The sequence below is a fragment of the Myiozetetes cayanensis genome, unplaced genomic scaffold, assembly GCF_022539395.1.
Source record: "Myiozetetes cayanensis isolate MyiCay16 unplaced genomic scaffold, myiCay2020 scf12, whole genome shotgun sequence".
Taxonomy (NCBI): domain Eukaryota; kingdom Metazoa; phylum Chordata; class Aves; order Passeriformes; family Tyrannidae; genus Myiozetetes; species Myiozetetes cayanensis.
In genome coordinates this window covers 28122880-28142715 of record NW_026086826.1, presented here as the reverse complement: position 1 = coordinate 28142715, position 19836 = coordinate 28122880, and the positions used below count along the sequence as shown (strand labels likewise).

Sequence of the window (19836 nt, the reverse complement as noted above, 5' to 3'; positions counted from 1 at the left end):
ACACCTAATCTGCAGTAACCCTTCTCTAACACCTGTTCTTAGGTAACCATAGTGTCAGCAGAAGTTGCTATCCACTACTTACAGCAATGCCTTCGGTGAAAACATTAACATGAATTCAGCAACATGAATGAACAAGTTGCCGAAGTACTTAGTTTTCTGATAAATATTTACTGATTTTTCCTAGGAGGAGAACAATAACTTAAGCTTGGCTAAAACACTTCTTTCTTTATGCCCTGACACTTCTCCTGTGTCTCACAAAAGACTTCAGCTCATTAATTCTTTTAAAAATTAAAGTGAGGAGACACAGACTGTTAAGCTCTAATTTTTCAAGCTAAATATATTTCATATTTACTTCCTTGACTCTTGTGGCTTGTGCTATTTAGGAAGAAACAGGTGCAAACACAAAGCCAAACACGAAACAGAGGAAGGTCATGGCTTTCTGTACCAAAAAATCACACATTTCCCACGGCAGTAAAGCCAGGAGGAACAGGCACCTACACCATGAGTTTGCTTGTGAGCAGAGAGATGAACAGAGAGGGAGTGAGAATGACAGCAAACATGACTGAGCAGAGTGCAGAGTCAAGCACGGTGTTGATCTGCACGTGAAGGTTCTGCTGCCGAGCAGAGGCTGCCACTGTACCCTGGCCCTGAGGCCTGGCATCACGGAATGAAGTGTTTTCACCGAGTGTCGTGACAGTCAGGGACAGATCAGCCCGTGAAAAGCAGCTTTACCAGCTTCATCTCTCTCCACAGCACCCCTGACCGCTGTTCCAAGGGCTGGTACCAACCTCCAGTCCCCGCATTTGTGTCTGCTGGCTGATCTGATGGTCCACCTGCTGCAGCTCCATGCGCAGCTGCTGCTCCCGCTCAGCCGAGGGCAACTGCTTCCCGTGACCAGCCATGTCCGGCATGGACAGCCTCTCCCTGTGGGGCCAGAAAAGAAAAACATAAGGAGAGTTCTATTAAAAAAAAAAACAAAACAAAAACAGCAAAAAAAAAAAAGCTTTACTCAGGTGGTGCAGAAAAAAAATAAAGAAAATTTAGCAAAAGGCAAAGAAAACTCAGAGCGATCGTACCTGTCATTGAAACGTCCCTGAGAAGGTATATTTTGATGAGGAGAATATGGAGAGCCTCCCCAGCCACCATGAGTTCCATAAGGACTGTAGTCTGCCAGTGAACAGAAAGAAAACCAGGTTGCATTATTACACAGCTATCCTTCCAGCAGTTCAGCCAACACAGAACTGGACAGACAGAACAACAAGAAAGGCCAACCCTCTAAGAGTGACAAGTCTAACATTTCTTCTGATTGAAGGCAGAAATACTCCACGTGACTGGTCTCATGTGCCTAAGGCACAACTCTCCCTACACACCCAACAAGATCTGTGACAGCTCTCCAGAGTATGAGACTGAAGGACTGCAGGGAGATGGGCACACAAAACCAAACCTGCAGCCACTATGAGAGCAGTTATTTTTACTATCTGAGTTCCTAAAAGACTCAAGAGCTAACTGATAATTCTGACACACCTACTTAAGTACAGTTTGAAGATTAAGTTCTCAGGGAAGTCAGAGTTCTACCTGTAATAAAGTCTAGAAAGTTACTGCCTGAAAAATCTAGAAGGAAGTTTGGGAGAATATAATTAATTCTTTTCTTAAGGTTATTCAGTGCACCTCAAGAAAGAGACCATCTCTGGGAGTCCGACAGAGAGCAGCACTATACATATTATTAGAAAATAGATGTGTTGAAAATGACCTATTCTTACTTTTTTACTTGGCCTCACAGTACACAAGATAATGGCTGCATTAAGCTTGCAGAAGCTGCTACTCATTAAGCATGAGAGCAGCAGTACAGTACTTCATCATGATGGTTTCCCATCACGTATTTGGGAAAGCCCTAAGCTTCTGGATTCTACTGCAACTGATTTAAAATAAGGCTCACCTCAGAGCGACCGGCAGGACAAAGTAACTTTGTCCAAACAGCAACAACCAATCACTAAGACATACACAATATGTGCACAAACCTGCCACAGAATCACTGAATAACCTGAGTTGGAAGAGACCCACAAGGATCCAACTCCTGGCCCTGCTCAGACACCCCAACAATCTCACCCTGTCCCTGAGAGTTGTCCAAACCCTCCTGGAGCTCTGGCAGCCTTGGGGCTGTGCCCACTGCCCTGGGGAGCCTGTTCAGTGCCCACCACCCTCTGGGGGAAGAACCTTTTCCTAAAACCCAAGCTGAACCCCCTAGTGACCCAGGTCCGTGCCATTCCCTCAGGTCCTGTCACTGCTCACCACAGAGAAGATCCAGTGCCTGCCCTTCAGCTTCCCCTCGTGATGAACCTGCTGACTGCAATGTCTCTCTTTCTCCAGGCTCAACAGACCGAGTGACCTCAGAAAGCACTGGCAGCCTTTTCCTCCAGGCTTCTCAGGCTAACCCTACCTGGAGTTATTTTTAGTGGCACAACACACACCTCAGCTACGCTCCTAAGGCAAGAGCCAAGTTTACAGGGCTTGCCTTCAACTGAGGCACTACAGAAAACAGCAAGAGTTTACAACAGTAAAACAGCAGAGCACAGCCCGTACCTGAAATGATGGGTTTGGTGGCCGCTCCCTGAACCGCCATGGCCTGCATGGGCCCCGAGCTCTGGTACATGGCTTTGGACGTGCGGGAGATGGCCCCGAAGCGCGACACCGTGGGCCGGTCTCCGAAGGGGATGAGGTCGTCGTCGCCAGCCTCGGCCGCCCGGCGCTGCAGGTCCAGCCGCTGCTCGCGCAGGGCTTTGCTGTCCACGTTCTGCACGAGACACCGGTCAGGGATTAACTGAGCCACAGCTGGCAGCAGCAGAGCAACTCCTGCATCCTCCACTCACTTCACCTTTCAGTCAGTCTCCCTGCCCTTTGGTTTCTAACTCTGCTGTTAGAGGGTCTGACTAAGATGACCATTCCTACACCCCTGGGAAGTGGCTGCATAATGAACTGGGAACTCATCCAGCAGCAGGGAACAGCAGCAAAGGGAAATTAAGACACGGAAAATCTAATGGGAACAGATGGGGGAAAAGACCTCCTCCTTAAATAAAGTCCAAGATGACATCAGGGGGCCTCTCTGAGGAATATATGGCCCTTCTAGAGGCCAAAAGAAATTTCTCTGAAGCCCACTGTTAAGAACTGTATCACTAACAGCCTGCAAATGACTCCAAATGGGAATTCTTCAGCACAGCACTTACTTGGACTTGTCTAGTACATCTTTTCAGGCACGTTTTTCGTTAAGGAGCAATCCTGCTTGGAACATCTTGGTTTCTAACTGAGCTTCACACTCAAACACCATAAGGGGTCAGCACATGAAGAGATTAAATGTTCTCTCTCTCTCCTCAGAGAGCTTAGTTAAATGGGAAAGCTGTTGGCTACCAGAAAATGCAATATGTAAGAACTGCCAAAATCTAGTTAAGACTTTAAACTAGATTTAAAAAACTGTAGCACAGTAAGAATGAGGGAAGTGGGGCTACTACACAAGGAGAACTGGCTAGAGGCTACAAAAACTTTGGTATGGTCCAAAATGAAAATAAAACTCTGCAAGCTTTCAGTGGGGATAAGGATGGCTAGAAACAGACAGGATAACACAGGTGAGGCAGGTGAAAACAGCAGTAAAAACCGAGTTGGAAGCTAGAGCCAAGAAATGCAACATTTGGAAACTGGAAGAGGCATTTAGCATTTGGAATTCTGGAAAAAAACCCCAAACATTGTAATCTTGCTGCTGCAGGATGCTAGTACCAATTTTAATTTATTTCTATTTACTGAGTAAAGTTGCAATGCCATCTGCATAATATTCAGCATTACGCACTCTCAGATGAGGCTACTCCCAACCTTGAAAAAAGGAATCTCTTGTGAACAATGAAAAAGGCAGAATTAATTCACTGAAGAATTAATTCAGTAAAGGTTTCCTGAGCATTTTTTCCTGTGAGGAGACAAAACCTGATGAGCAGTGGAGATCCTATTTGCCTGTCTGAAAATTAGCTCTGGGGCAGAAGGTTTTGTTTAGCCATGAAAAAGGAGGCTGCTTCTCCAGAACCCTGTTACTTCTGTTAATTGAGCTGCAGTTTGTTTGCACAGTTTTCCAGCAGCAGGGATGAAAGGCAAGAGCTGTTGGTTGATTCCTGAGCGGTGCCCCTCGGATACAATAATCCGATTCCCAGTAATCTCAGTCCTTCCCCGGTCAAACGTGACTGTTGTAACCCCAGGCAACCACCCTGTGCAGCACTGGGAGCAAGAGCACAAGTAAAAAGGCCAGAGCTGCAGATGAAATGCCTTTTCTTGCTGTGTTTCCTTCTGTGAGAAAGCCTCCTTTTTGCTCCCATTTCACACCGTGCCTTCGAGGTCTTACAGGAAAGCATTTCAGTGGACAGAAATCAGACACGTGAATTCCATTTGGGCAGAGGGGAAAAGGGGAGCCTGTTTGAGAAGCTGGACCAAAGAAATCCTATGATTTGGTTAAGTGTTTGCAACAGGTGAGCACCTGCCCACAGAAGAACAACTTCTGGATAGATATCTTTCCTCCCCTCCCTTACTGGCCAAAGAAAAGTCACATGACAGTGACAACAGATAAATAAAAGATGATAAATCCCTTTTGCAGGTGAGCAGTGATGGAGAACAGATCATATCTGTAAAGCAGTCCCTCAGGCTGAATGGTTTTTTCTTTTGAAGACCTGAATGTCTTCACACTTGCACAGGCTACCAAGCCTATTGCTGGTGTTGAGTGGTGCTTGAATGTTAGGAAGAACCCAAGTAGTGGTGGAATTTCAGACTCCTATTTCTTGTCTTCTCCATTCATGACTCCCAACAGTGACACCTCAACAGCTCTATGCAAGTTTTGAGTACTCTCATGGCCATAAATCAGAGTCCCTCATGTAAAAACTAAAAACATCTTAACAGTAACTAAGAGCACAAAGTTAAGTTCCAGCATCTCCCTCTGACAGAAAGAAGTACAAGAAGCAACAGATGGACATGCTTAATTAACAAACTGCTAGGAGAGAGTAATTTGGGGACTTCAGTTAAGTGTGAAGAGCCATGGTAAAATATCCTTGCTATCCATGCCTTCAGAGCAGAGTGTTATCCTGCCTCTAGATCCAGAATTTGGTAACAGCCACACCAGGGTAGGACTGTTGATAACTTTGAACACAAAGCACTCTGCACACCTGCAAATGCTTTCTGTGACTGCAATGCACTTTTGAGATCTAATACAAGCCCTAGAAAAGCAAATGAAAGTCTTTCCCAACCCACAGAGGCATCCACGTTTCTTGTGTTCCCCCTCATCCCCACGTACCGCCATGTCCACGCTCCTCGCCGCCACCACATCTTTGGGTTTTGCATCTTTGGTTCCGATGTAGGAGCCGATGGTGTCACAGGACCAGGGGGAGTACTGGCTGTAGTCATTTCCTTTGTATTTCCCAGCCACCTTCAGGTCTTCATCCAAGTACTGTACAAAAACAAACACCTGGTTCTGTAAGTGAGGGGAAGAAGCAGCTTCACAGCCACCCCTCCCTACTTCAAAAGCAGTGCACTTGAGAACCACCACCAGGATTATTTTTTTATCAGATACATCACCATTTGGAGTTGGGCCATGGCAGGCATGAAATGCATGAAATGCTGATCACCTGGCCATGCTCCCAGTGCTGACTGTTCACTTGGCCACTGTGAAAGTGGTATTTTGACCTTGGTTAAAAAAATAAGTCTCTGTCAAGCTGTTACTTAATTCTAAGAATGTCAGGAGCAAATGAAGCAAAGTCCAGTAACTGCAAAGACTACTTCAATAGCTCAACACTTATTTTCTTGGTTGCACCAAGAGCAGACAGCTTAGGATCAGTGGTAGGTCAGAGAATCAACAGCCAATTGAGATACTGGGGGCTGCAGTGCAAGGGCTTCCCACCTGGAGCACAAAATCCACAATCCACTCACACACTTATGAGTGATGTACTGTTTTGATTTTCTTGTTGCCTTCACCTGTCAGCACACAAAAACTCCAGAGTGTTTTCTAAACATGCCAGCACGTCACGTTTTTGTCAAAATATGCTTACCTCCTCTGAGTGGAAAGGATGAGGCAAGGTTGGTGACGGTGCAAAAGGAGGAGGAGAAATCACCTTCCTCTCCTCCAGCTGGGCCATGATCTCTTTCCTTCGTCGGTGAAGTTCATCCAGGCTGGGATGAGGCTGAAATGAAGACACAAATACTTTACAGAGCTCCTGCAGCATTACTGAACAAAACTAGTAATTTCCTAAGTGCTGTTTATCCAAACAAAATATGGCAGCCTTATCCTACAAGAAAGGGAAATACAGAGGACAGGCAGAACCATTAAAATAACAGATCATGATCACTTTGTTAAAGTCTTCCTGCTAACTTTCATGTTTGATACAGGGCATAAATGTTCCTACATGGGTCAGTGTTAGTTCAAGAAGCCTGAAAGGCAGGAAATGTGTCCCAACTTGGCAAAGTTTCCAGTGGAACATGTTCCAACACGTCAAGTCCCCATTTCAGTCATGTGGGTAAAAGTGGGAGAACTCTACAGATCATAACCTGGTCACATTAATTATTCATTCTGCATTGGAATTAAACATCCCACAAACATGTCAAACTCAAAACTGGTAAGTCTACACGCTATGTTAAAAATGCTTCCTGGACTCAGCAACAGGGTTCAGGGCCTTTAAGCTGAATGCCAGATGTTGTAAATCCAGCTATTCTGCACGACTTCACTCCAGCTGCTGCCTTCCCAGAACATGTTTGCCAACTGGAGGGTCTTCCTTGGAGAACTGTGCAATCTTAAGAGAAAATCTGGAAGAGTGGAATTCTCAATTCCTCTATCATGAGAGGTATGTTTAATATTTGTTGCTTAGGCAAAAATATTTGTTGGTCAGTCACAAGTGGGCAGTACAAGAACGCATATGGGACCATTTCCACAAACTGCATTTAATCTGCAATGGAGTGCAGATCAAACTCCAGCCTAATCTTTGCTGGAGAAACCAGGGCCACGTGAGACAATTACAATGCTTTTTACCAGTGCTCTTCTACTCTGAGCACCAAATAGCAGCCCGCTGCTCTTTTACATATTAACACCATTACAACTGCAGAGCTGACCAGTAACTAAACTGCCTCCCGGGTCCTGAGTGGAAACCTCTCTTTCCTTACAAAGCCCTCGCCACAGTAACATTCAGCTTGGAGCAGGGCGAGAAAGGACAGACGAGCACAAAAGAGCAGCACGAACCCTGTGGCAGGAGGGTCTGATCTGGCCGAGGTGCGGAGCCACGGGGCAATAGGCCTCTGCCTGCTGGTATCTGTCTCTGGCCTCGGGCACGTAGGGGGCGACGGCGGCGGGCGGGATGTCGATGGGCACGGGGCTGCCGCGCACCACGTCGTCGCGCTGGTAGGGCGGCACGGGCGGGTACACGCGGCGGCTGTCGTAGTGCGGGGGGTACAGCGGCGGCGCCAGTGGCGGGTACTGCTGCGGGTACTGCGGGCTCACCACGCGCTCCGGCAGGTACGGCGCGTACGGCTCCAGGTACGGAGCGCCCGCCTCGGGCGCAGAGGGAGGCGGCCGCACGAAGCGGGACATGGACTGCGTGGGGTAGTACACGCCTGGGGGGAGACACACGCGGGACACAGGCGTTAGCACCGACAAACGCACTCCGGGCGGCACCAATCACCAACAGAACGGTTAAAAACAGACCAAAAATGGTCTAACTGGTATTTCTAGTCAAGAATTAACCACAGGAACCCCTGAAGCAGCAAAAGTCAATCCAATTATCCCAAGAAGATAACAGCAAAGCATCAATGCTACAGCAGCTGGAGAAGGGGTTTGAGACTGAGCACACCACAGGTGCCAGTGGTCCTGCCAGCACACCACACAGAAATAATTCACCAGACTGCTGTGAATGCTTTCAGCTAAATAAAAGCTAAAAAGCAAACTGAAGATTAGCCCATCTTTATCCGTGCAACTAAAACTCAGTTTGTCCCAATATATCAGAGCCACTACTTTGCAAAGGAACTCAGATTATTAGAATTTAAAGTTATCTAAAGATTGCTTCTACCTCTTGATCAGTAGAAAGAAATTTCAGAACTGTGAATCACCAAAGACTTCTAAGATCACACTTCCTGAACACTTTATTATTCTATCTGGGATCTCTGGATAATTTAAAAATAAGCAGAAATACGTGCATAACATTGAATTTTGTAGACAACTCAGGTGTTCAGTGGCACATAATGACCAAGTGTTGTTTTGTTTTTCTTCAAAATGCTCTGCAACTTTCTCAAAAATGGGTTTGCCCTCCTCTTTCCTTTCTAGGGCTTTTTCTTCTTAAAACTTCTTTTAGTCTTCCATTCCTTACCTTCCTTTAATATTAACTTCACTTTATCTCATTTCTCTTTGCATTCCTACATCGCCTAAGAATCATTCCCTGGTTTTATATATAGCCATGCCTTTTATTTTTAATCCCTTTCAATATTACCTTTCTCCACTTTTTATACTTAGAGTTTTTCCTCTTAGTTCCTTTTTTAAGCTGCTTTCTTTTTCGTGAACAGCCTTGTCTAATTTCATTTGTCTCTACCCATCACATGCACTTTATTTCTGTTTTCCAGAGTCAGACTGAACTAAGGTTTACCATAAACTGGCTCCCTGATCTAGCCCAGTTGGGAAGAGCTGAATACAGAAGGATTTGCTACACCAAATGGATACAAATATCAGTTTTAATTTGCACTGATGTCCTCAGTCGAGACATAAAATCCTGCCAATTTCCCTTTTATAAAGCCATCACCACATTAGTGCCTTTACTCCACGTCACAGGCAAGAGAACTTCAGTTTAAGAGCTTAAAAACCAGAGTGGGAAGAAAGATTAAAAGCAGCACGAGGCTGAAAGAGCTGGGTGCCAACCTTACCTTGTTGATAGGGCGCTGGCTCAAACGGTGGGGCAGCTCCTCTGGGGTCCTGATAAAACATATCTGCTTGTTGAGCACTGTACAGCGGAGACCCTCGTGGTACCATCTGCAACTGCTTGGTGACAGACACCGAGGGCAGATCTGCTGGGGCCCGAGGGGGCACAGGATGAGGGTTCACTGGTAAGGCAGAAATAGAGCTCTTGGGGACAGATTCCAGCCTAAAAAGCAGAAAGATGGCACTGCTTATTAAGGCCTGGTACAGCACACTGCACTCTAACACACTGTTCTGTGTCTGCATCCCACCTTCTGAAGGCTTATATCACCTTCTCCAGTTAAAACAGAAGTAAACAGTTGAAAGTTTTAGCTATAGTTTTCTACTCTACCCTTTAACCACTAAAAAAAAAAAACCCCAACCACAAAACCAACCGCAACCCCCATTTCACTTCTTTTCCAGAGAACAGGTTTCTACTCCACACGTACACCCAACACTGGGAACAAGAGGTACAAGAGCCGTACAAGTCAGGAGGGGATCCGGGGGCGCTGCTACTCAGATGGTCCATCTTGCCCGGCTTCAGAGCGGCGTCATAGCCCGAGTCAGTCCCTCGAGAGATGAGCTGTGTCACCGCGCTGCCTGTTGACACAATTCCATTGGGCAGGGCAGAGGTTTTCCTACTGGGCAAGTCCACTCCCCCTTCCTCTGAGAGGATAGCTCCTGAAGGCAGCCCCACCTCGTTCAGCTGGCCCAGGGAGGCACTCAGGGGTCTTCTGGGAACCAGACGCTTGTTCATTTTACGGAATCTTCGGGAAGAGAAACCGCCCGTCAGAAATTGAAACAGAGAAAGGAAAAGGAGCTGCACTTGCAGGAGTTTTCAAACACAGGTTCTACTGAAAGCTTCAAGTTTTAATTCAAGTTTCCAAGGGCCTTGGGAGGATATCTGTTAGAACACAACTTGCCTGATCGTTGAACTCTTTAATAGCAGTCTCAATCAGAACAAGGATGGATTTTGAATGACAAGTGCATCAAGAATTCACAGTTAAACTTCACAGCAAGTTTAAAATCTTACTTTCTGTCAACATATGCATTTCAACTGGACAGAAGAAAACCAAACATCACATAAAATACAGTAACAGGAGCTTCAGAGTAAGAATCACAGAATGTTCAAATCTCTTTTATTCAGAGAAGAAACTAACAGCACAAAATTAAGGTGACAAAAGAGGAAGATAGCCTTTTCCACCATGTGTCCAATAATAAGCCACATGTTTATTGCCACACGCTATCTTTTAAAGCAGAGTTTAAGATTTATGTTACTGTATCAACATACAGCTCACACCATTTGTGTGTATCACTTGATCAAGGGATTGAAGAGAGAAAACCACTGCAATTCCACAAATCTAACTGCTTCTGAGTAAAGCCTGAAAAACACAGGCATTTTAACTAATGTTCTAAGGAAACCAGCAGGCTGACAGTACTAGAGAGTAAATCCCAGAGCTGAAGGTCCTCCACCAAACCCCTACCATCAGCTCAGATCCCAGAACCAAGTGCGAGGGTGGATCTGCAGACCTGGGTGTTCTCACCAAACAAGAGCCCATTTCCAGGGCTGGAGCCAACTCTGTATTCTCATATCTAACAGTCAGAGTGACGATGGGAACCCAGGCTAGGAAGGTACACACATTACTGTAGAAATTATTACTCAATCTTTAGATAATCTTTGTATTTGCCCACATGCACAGCATGAAGAGCAATGCAACAGAGGCAAAAAGGGGGTTTATTGCTGGGCTTGTTTGGGTTTTTTTTGATGTGACTGAATATAGAGAGCCAGACAAACTGTAATCTTGCTATCCAGATTTGGGCTGTTCACCTGGAAGAGTTCAGTGAATATCTTCCAGCCACCTCCCTACCTCTCCCAGTTTCCTGGCTGGATTAATCCTTACCCACATACTCAAACTGTGAATTTGAGCTGCAGTGTGTTGACAGTGGGCATCACTCAGAAGGATTAGAGGGAGTACAGAGAGCAGGCTGTCACCTGAGCAGGGACAGACTACAGCTTTCTAAACAATTAATCTACAAGTTCAGTACCTGCCTATGCACACTGGGTCTTTGTCCCTCGTGCCAAGAGGGTAATAAGCTGCTGTTTAAGCAAGTCTAAATCATAATTTGCTATCTAATTACCACACACTTCCCCATAACCCTCCTCCTAACTTAAAGCTATACATGGAAATACAGGAACCACACAGCAACAGCAAGGCTTATTATTCACACCAAGCATTTTTGAAAGGAGGAGCACTAACACATGAGCTACTTAAAGGATTTAGGCAAAGATAAAAGCACAAGGAAGAGTTAGAACTCCTACAGAAACTGCTGGAACCTGAAAGAGAGCAAACATTCACTCAGCCCAGGACAGACAACATTAATACCAAGGCACACCAGCCAGTCTGGGGCTCCAAAAGGCCTCTCCCACCTGCCAACTGTTGAGTCCTTGATCCACACAACCAGCTCTGAGGTGAAACACTGACCCTGCACGGGTTAACAGAACCACCCCAGCCAGCACCACCAACCTCCATTTCAGTAACACGGTGACAAAAGGCAGAACACCCCAACTGTTTCTGCAGCACACAAAGTCCTATTCTTTGTCCACTTGCATAACTGCCTTTGTCATTCCAACAGCACAGGCTCTGCTCTTTTTGCCTTCATGTTTTGTTACACAGCCACTGAACTGCCATATTAATGCTTCAAGGTTAGATTAAAAAAATGAAACACTGCATACTAGTTACTTAAAACAGATTAAAACAACCTGCAGACCCACAGCATCTTGCCCTTGCATAACTGGGGGCCCCCTTTAAATCTGTAATGGGTGTAGATCATTTGCTGCAGATTTCATATCACCATTGGCTTTTAGTTCTACATCAACAGATTTAACCAACTGAAGGTTACAGCATGAAACTTTCTGACAGATTGCACAAAGAATAACTGCTGCAGGGAAAAAATCTTGAAAGTTAATTTTTAGCTCTCTGGAAAGCCAGCAACACATTCCCTACATTTGGAAAACTGCCAGCAACCCACCTGAATATGAAGGGAAGATGAGAAGCACCCCCAAACGATGACCACTGTGGATGTAGGTTTAGTCACACTTTAAAAATAATGAAAACAGCCCACCCCCAAAACCCTCAAACAACACTTGTGTGACATCAAACTTTTGGAGCTGCATTACTGCTGAACAAAGCCCAATATCCTGTCTGGAAGCACAAGCAGCTCCATAACCTAAGAGAGACTGTCACAGGTTTTTCACATTATTGCTTCTGGTGCACCAGCCAGGTTGCACCTCCTCTCCTCATTCCTAGACAGGATCAGTAACTCTCACAGGTAAGCTGGAGCCCAGATTGGACTGGTTTCTGCCAGCAGAGGTACACTTACTTTTCCAGCTCCTCCTGGGAGTGTGCAAAGGTGCAGCTGGCCCCCCGGGGACATCCTCCTCTCTGCTTCATGTCCCGGCACATGTACGTCTTGTACTTGCTGTGCTGAGGGGGCTGCCAAGGGCAAAGAGACCAGGTGAGACACCTCAGCTTCCCAGGGCACTCAACCAAGAGCTGAGGGAACCCTCTTGGCCAAGGCCTGGTGATGATTCCTTCCATTCAAATGTTTCAGCAGCATCTGATGTCAAATAAATGTCTGGAGCAGATAGATACTTGTGTATCCAACAGATTCAAGAGCAGATGCTTTGATAACTAACTCACTATCAGGTTTCTACAACATTTTAATTCAAATTCTTTACTGGAATCTCTGACTGGAACACAGCTGTACCTTTCAGGACACAGTTAAGTGGACAAACGATGAAGAAATTACCATGATAATCAGCAATTGCCAAATATTTACCGAGTTCTGTGGTAGAGTGAAAATAAAGACAATTTAGTTGCTTTCTCCTTGGTTTCTGTTGGCTCAAAATGGCACTTGAGTATCCTTTGATCTCCATGAGAGTTAAATTTCACCAACTTTCCTTTTACCCCCTTTTGCAGTAAAAATATCTTCACTATCTATAATTGTTTCCCTCAATAGTTGAGGGTGCAATCTTACTCCTACACAGAGCAGCAGGGGATGGGTTGTCTTCTGTTATTTTTCTTAGTGAAGTTCCCCAAGAAACAACAACTTACTGCAGTCTTGCTGTCTGCACAGTCACCCATCTGCCAGTCCCTCTAAATAAAGGCTGACACGAGGCCAGAGGGGGTCTCAAAGTCCTCCACTGGGAAGGCTCCAGGTTCCCTTGCAGGTGGCACAGCCTGTACCAGGTCTAGGCCAGGAGCTCACCAGAACAAAAGCCCTCAGTGTTTTTCCCACCCTGATTCCCACTTGTGCATTCCCACTGCTTTTCCTTCTGCTGCTGGCAGTGCTCATTGGCCATCCCAGTGATCCCAGTGGAAAGGTGAAAGAGCAGAAATAATTCACTTTCATTTTGCCTTTTGGTTCTGGCAGAGTCATCTTTCTCGTGGTTGAACTGCCTGAAGCAGCTCTCCAGGAGGAGGAGTGGGACTGGGACAGGCAGCTCTGTCTCTCAGCAGCACCATTTACATCAACCGAGCTACCCAACAAAATGAGAACAAAGGCATGTGTGATTGGGTAACTGTTAGATAAGCTCAAGCATAATATTTGCCAACATAATTTTGTTTCTGAAACAAAAACATTTGGTTCAGGAACTTGGACTGCACCTTTACATGGAGTATTCTTAAATCTTCAAACTTGTGAGAGCATTAAGCACAGGTGTAAGAATAACTTCATTAACACAGAGCCAGCTGGCTGAAATATGGCCCAGTAAAACAAACCCAAGACAATCCTACAGATCGCAGTTGCACCTGGCATCCCTTCCCCATCCTCTAGTCAGGAGGGTTGTTATTCATTTCCCTCAGCCTGCAGTTGGATGTTTTCTTTTCATCCCAGTGAGCTGTGCAAACTATTTCAACAGGTTTTGGGGAGGGGTTTGAGGTTTCTTCCTTGTTTCTTTTTTGATAAGTATGACCCAGCAGTGATATTTTCAATTAGCCCCTCATCAAGCCAATCTCTCCAGATGACATTAGTAAACACTGGGTACAATCAAATCCAGGGGTCAGCATTTCCTACATGATTTAACTTTTACCTGTTGTTGATCTGTTCCTTTTTTGCTGTGATTTTGAATATAATCAACCAAGCCATGAACCACAGTCCTCACAGCAACCAGTCCATTTTCCAGTTGTTCCCATGTCGGAGGTGGAGCATCTGGAGAATAGAAAAAGAAAAGTCAGAGGGAACTTCCAAAGCCAGGTAAGAAAACCCACAAACAACAAACCATCAGGATCACATAACTTCACTAGACAAGCAAAAATGTTTTATCAGTAGATTAAAAGTATTCAGGAACTTAATTCTGGGTTATTTACCTCTTGTGGAATTCAGGGACCTACAGACTCAAGACTGAACTGCACAAAACACCAAATGAGCCAGTAAGACTTCTTAGCATGCCAAATTATTTCCTTTTATAAGAATAAGAACTTTCATCTCACAAGAGCTCCAGAGGAAATGCACTGTACAAACTCTTCATATAATGAGAAACATGAGGCTGAAAATCCCTCTTTGTGTTCAGACTCCTGCAGGTAAAACCATTCCCTACAAATACCTGACCACTGGCCTGATCCCACAGGCACAGTCACGGAGCAGCAACAGGAATTGATGCCTCTCACTTGGAAAAAGCATCACGAGGCAGATCTGTGTCAGACCCCCATCTAACACACAGCACTGTGAATAAACTGCAGTCTCAATTCTACAGGAGCACTTGGGGGTTTCTGTCAGCCAATTTACTTCTCTAATTTTTTGAACCTGTGCCAGCAGCTGACACTCCCACCCTGTGCCTGCACACTCTGCTGCAGAGCACAGGACCTCAAAGTGCCTTTCCAGACTTTAGCACGATTAATGACATTAAATTCCACTCACAAGGCCTCAGTTCTTCCAGAGGTACTTCCACCGTGCCCACAGAACAGCAGGGAAGCAACTCAACAGCACAGCAAAGAGCCACCAAGACCAGACTTGCCTACTGAAACCAGGTGAGGCTCTCAGTGGTGCTGCTTCCCTCAGCAGGTTTTGGTTAACAAATCTGCAGTGCACACACAGTTTAGTCCCTCACTTGTTTCAGGATGAAAGATTTGGGAAGAGAGCACTACATCTCCTTCAGCTGTGAAGTACAACTGGTCCTCCTTTGAAAGGGAAGTTTATTTAAACACACAGAAACTCAGAACTATGACTTCTCATCTGCTGAAGGAATAGTTTAGGCCTTCATACCATTTTGTTGCATAGTACTGATGTTACACATTTTAAAAGGTATAAAATAAAACTTCAGCCACAGCACTCTGTTCTGTCCCTTCTCTTCTCTCCTCTCTCAACTGGTCCACCCTCACAGCACTGCTGATTTTTAATCAATAATATTCACCTTTCTCTCCTCTGTCAACAGCTTATATTCTTTTCAGCTATCTTCCCCTTTTCCCAGACTGCCTTTCCCACCTTTGCAGAATTATATATCAACAAGAAAAACACTAAATTCCTGAAGGTAACAAATCTTTCTTGTCTAGACTGATTTTTGCCCAGCTTCTGTCTACTCCATCTATCAAAATTCTACAGTGGAATCCAAAATTCTTTCCACAGAAGATGCCTTAGGATTTTAAGCTGCCTCCAAGAGAATCCTGAGTGCAATGTCTGCAGGCTGGAGATCTCAGATCAAAAACTAATACAAAGAACTTCTTTACAAAGGGTAAAGAAAAAGACACACAATTTTTAATAGGTTAATGGAAGTCCTTAATCTGGTGAGTTGAAGACTTCCCCAAGTTGGTTAACAAGTTATTTGCTGCAGTAGAGAACTGGAGATAAAAAGGCACCTCAGTGACAGCTCAGGCTCTGCTTTAAACACAGTGGCTCTCTCAATCTTCCTGCTGGATTGCAATGTGATTTAAACAGGGAAAAAAAGGGAAAAGAGGGAAGCTCAGAGTGCTGCCACTCCCCACATTAGCACTGCCCAGCACACCCCGTGTCACCTGACAGGATTATGTGCTGAACACCCTCCTGAGAGCTCACCCAGTGCCTTCAAACAAGGGAGCCCTCCTCGCAGAGGAGGTGAAATGGTTCCTGCCATACTCTGAAAGCTATTTCAGCTTTGGAATAGTTCAGTTCCTCACACAGACCACTGCTGTTCCAGGCTGCCTTTGAATACCACCCAAGAACCTTAAGTTGATGAGTCACAGGATGCTTCCTTATACTTGATGATCAGCTTTCAATCCTTCCACAGTGTTAAGCTTCTCCTGGCTAAACTCTGAGTTCCAGCTTTTCCAGCCTTACCTGGACTGGGGTCAATGTTTGCCAGGAGCTCCAGGTGAGGTCGCAGCCGGTTCAGGTTCGCTGGATCTCCAGTCCTCTGCAGAGCAATAGTTAATTCCTGAACACTCTGTGCAAACGAGGCCGGGGTCTGCAACTTAAAGAAATTATCATCATTAACTTTCTACAGGCAAAGCAATCCTCATGCTTTCTGAAGGCTGCTCCACAAGCTCCCAAATCTGGAGGAAAACCCTTTTACACACCAGCCATTTCAGTGAGCCCTTTCTATCAAGAACGCACAGTTCTCTGACACTGCAGGTTAAAACACAGCTCTAAACACACAAAACAAACACTAGTATTATTTCTAGCAGTAAAACCTGTTTCTTCGGTGCTGTGCTGGCACCCAGATAAAATATATTAGAAACCATTCAATTTAGATTTCTGAAAAGTCTATTATCTTCATCCCCCCCCAGCAGGTTTGCACCTTCCTTTAAATTGAGTACAGCAGACAATAAAGAGCAAGATGGCTCAAGGAGAAAATAGCAACGTTCCATTTACCCACATCACACAACTCCATTATCAAAAACCATTGAATTCTACCTAGGTTCTTCAGCAGATGTCTGGCAGAACACTTGAAAAAGTGGGCAAAGGCATAAATACACAGCAGACAGATCTTGAAGTTGGTTCTCCTGCACAGCAGCCAGTGCAGTTGTTTCACAGCTTTCCTAACCATTCAACAAGATTCAGTTTTTCCCACCCAATTTAGGCACTTACAGTGCAAGTCCCCCTAATTTAAAAGCCCACGTTGCTTCTAAACACAAGGAGATCTGGGCACTTCCAGAGGTCAAATGTTCTATTTAAAAATGTGCTTCTCCCTCTGTGTCTCACTTCAGCTATAGAGCAGGGGACTGATTTGTTTGCCAATTTATGCACGAATTTCCTGCCCGGAAACACAGACCATTAACCCCTGTCACTACACTGCCAGTTGTCAGCTGTTCACAAAGCTCACATCCCAGTTGTGTAGCTGAACTTTGTGCTTTCCCATCTGCAGAAAGAAGTAAAGTAGCAAGAAACAGCAGGATGGCAGAGGGAGGAAGACTCATCAGGCTATAAATACATATTCTAATTACTTAGGGCATAACGGGCTTTGGAATAACAGGGCAAATGATTACAGGGCGAGTACAGATGGGCACAGATTGTAAACACAAGCCCTGAAATCCACCAGGAACAAGGAGCTGCTCTGAGGTGGCTGTACCTTGTCGATGATGCTCTGCATGTGGGATTTGTGGGACTGGTCCCCGTAGAGGAGCGAGGACCACTGGTCGGGGGCGATGCGCAGCCCCGCCTCCATGGCTATCTGCACGATCTGCGAGTCGTGCTCCCGCCGCAGGGCCTCATATGTCCGGAACTCCTCCTTCAGCTGCATCAGGGAGGAATCCTCGTCTCGCTTTGTCACCTAGCGGGGACAAACGGGACAAAGGCAATGAAGCAGGATGAGCCAGAGATTATGTGAGGCCCAGGACAAGTGACCTCTTCAGTCAGCAGCTAAGGCCTTCCTCCCAAACTAAACTCGAGTATGACAATATGCAGTGAACATCAGCTTCTACTAAAATAATACACTCTATGAAGAGATGAACCACTCTGAAATGGATAGAAAACATCACTTAGTCGGACTCTGACCTGGTGAAAGCGTCACACTTCCTAACAGACTTTACAGCACCCACACCTCACTTCTCTGATCAAGGAGATCTGCATTTCGGAATTTTGTCTGAGGCTACAATTAGGAAAACAAAAGCATTTTGCCCCTCATTTAGCAAAGGTGAATGACATTTAGGTTGAACACCTACTAAAGGATCATTAAATAAAGTACACTAGGCAGCTTAAGTTCTCTTCATACAACTCTAATGTCCAAGAGGCTCCTATTTCCTTGTTTGTGACCACATCACCAGTGAATTAACAAGAACCAGGGGTTTTCCAGCTTTAAGCCACTTCAAGGAGATAAGAATGCTGGCTTACATCCAGGTTTTGGAACTGTGCATCGATCAGACTGCACAAAATCCTAGCTTTGCAGCTCCAAGCTGCACTTCCAGCCTATGCTGCCATCACAGCTGTACAAAGAACTCTCCCAACACACATGAGATTTAATGAGCAATTCTTTCTTTAACTACACGTTTTTTAGGCACATTTAATGTTACAGGACGAGGAAACTCCGAAGCGCAAACCAACAGTTTTCACAGCATTATGAAATCTCCAGGCAGAGCCTTCTTCATACCTTGAAGCAGGAGGCCCTGTAGAGGAGCTGGACAACGTGCCCAATGCTAGTTTTGGAAGCCTGAGGGAATCGGGGCTCCAGCCTCTGCACCACAAAGAGAACCAAGACCTTTCGTGACAGAGCAGATCCATCTTCCAGAGCCAGCAGGACCAGCTTTAAAGCCTCCTCTTGCATCGCTGAGGGTGGGGAGAAACATGAAGAGACAAAGGATGACAGAAGCCCAAGAAAGATTTCTGCACAATCTCTTGGTTCCCTGCAGGTGGGAGACCAGCTACAAACTCCCCCAGCACACACACAAACCCACATTGAATTATTATTATTTCATCTATTTTGGGTACTATCTGATAGGAGGACTTCTTTGTTCCTGTCTGTACACCTCCTCACTATAAAGGTAAGAGCTTTCCAAGTGGATTATCTCTGTGCCACCCCTACCCCAGCAGAAAATGCTGACAGGTTGAGGAAGGACAAGGTTCATTCCCGTGTAGGTAAAAGAGCAATGACTGCCCACACAAATAACTCAGGTGCAGCAGCACCTCTGTTTTGCCTGGTAACAAAGCTCTCTCTTCCCTGGAATGGTACCAACGTGAGCATCTCAAAGTCAGCCCTTCTTAATCTGTTTCAGTGGGGAAAAGTATCACTATTTCTAGTTTAAGAAATTGGCTGCATATTTAAAGACTCAACAAGTGAAGCCTGTATTTTCCATAATGAAACTTCGGGAGGTTTTTTTAAGCAGAATTGTTTTGTTTTGTTTTCTAGTATTCTAAGCAAAGGAATTTAATTTCCAAGTACATAACTTTTTAAAAACGTGTACACATAACTGTAACAAATCTATCCCCCCAACTGGTTTGTATGTTTATTACACACAAGAAGAAGGCAAAGAAGCCAAGTCCAGCCTCTTCCAGTAAACTTATTTTTTCTAGAAAGGTCTTACTTCTTCAAGAAATAGCAAGAGAGAAACTACTTCTCTTTATCTTATGACAAGGACACCCATTATTCTGAATTTCACACAAGACTTGTAAAAGCACTAAAAATGCAAGGAAATGGCAGTGGCAGGGCCGTGTCACTCACCTGGCCCCAGGAACTGGCAGCCCCTGGCCCTCACTGCAGCCCAGAGGTTGGAAGAGAGCTGCTGGGGGTTCTGGTGCTGCAGGATGAGCTCTGTGACCGTTCTCTCGCCCAGCGACCGCGCCGCTCGCATGGCTCTGATCCGCCCCTCCTCCTCCACCAGCTGGCAGTGCACCAGTGTCACAAGTTTCCTCTGCATGGGACGACTCAGCACGCTCTGAGTGGTACTGTTGAGACCCACACCTTCAAAACAAAGCGAAACACAGCA

General features: G+C 45.4%; 1 protein-coding gene across 7 annotated transcripts in view; it reads right to left on the bottom strand.

The window, feature by feature from the left end:
* The window catches only part of RC3H1 (ring finger and CCCH-type domains 1), a 60984-nt gene that overhangs the window by 10434 nt on the left and 30714 nt on the right, over positions 1–19836 (bottom strand). For 5 of the 7 annotated variants that reach the window (XM_050307369.1, XM_050307376.1, XM_050307370.1 and 2 more), the window contains exons 4-17: positions 19572–19811; positions 18504–18679; positions 17487–17687; positions 16256–16388; positions 14037–14155; positions 12326–12438; positions 9430–9711; positions 8914–9131; positions 7247–7617; positions 6066–6197; positions 5315–5485; positions 2581–2791; positions 1077–1167; positions 789–924 (exon numbers count right to left, since the gene is read on the bottom strand). In XM_050307369.1, the coding sequence (XP_050163326.1) occupies positions 789–924; positions 1077–1167; positions 2581–2791; positions 5315–5485; positions 6066–6197; positions 7247–7617; positions 8914–9131; positions 9430–9711; positions 12326–12438; positions 14037–14155; positions 16256–16388; positions 17487–17687; positions 18504–18679; positions 19572–19811 (2594 nt within the window). The remainder of the gene's footprint in view (positions 1–788; positions 925–1076; positions 1168–2580; positions 2792–5314; positions 5486–6065; positions 6198–7246; positions 7618–8913; positions 9132–9429; positions 9712–12325; positions 12439–14036; positions 14156–16255; positions 16389–17486; positions 17688–18503; positions 18680–19571; positions 19812–19836) is intronic. The other 2 variants (XM_050307374.1, XM_050307375.1) reach the window with 2 other exon arrangements.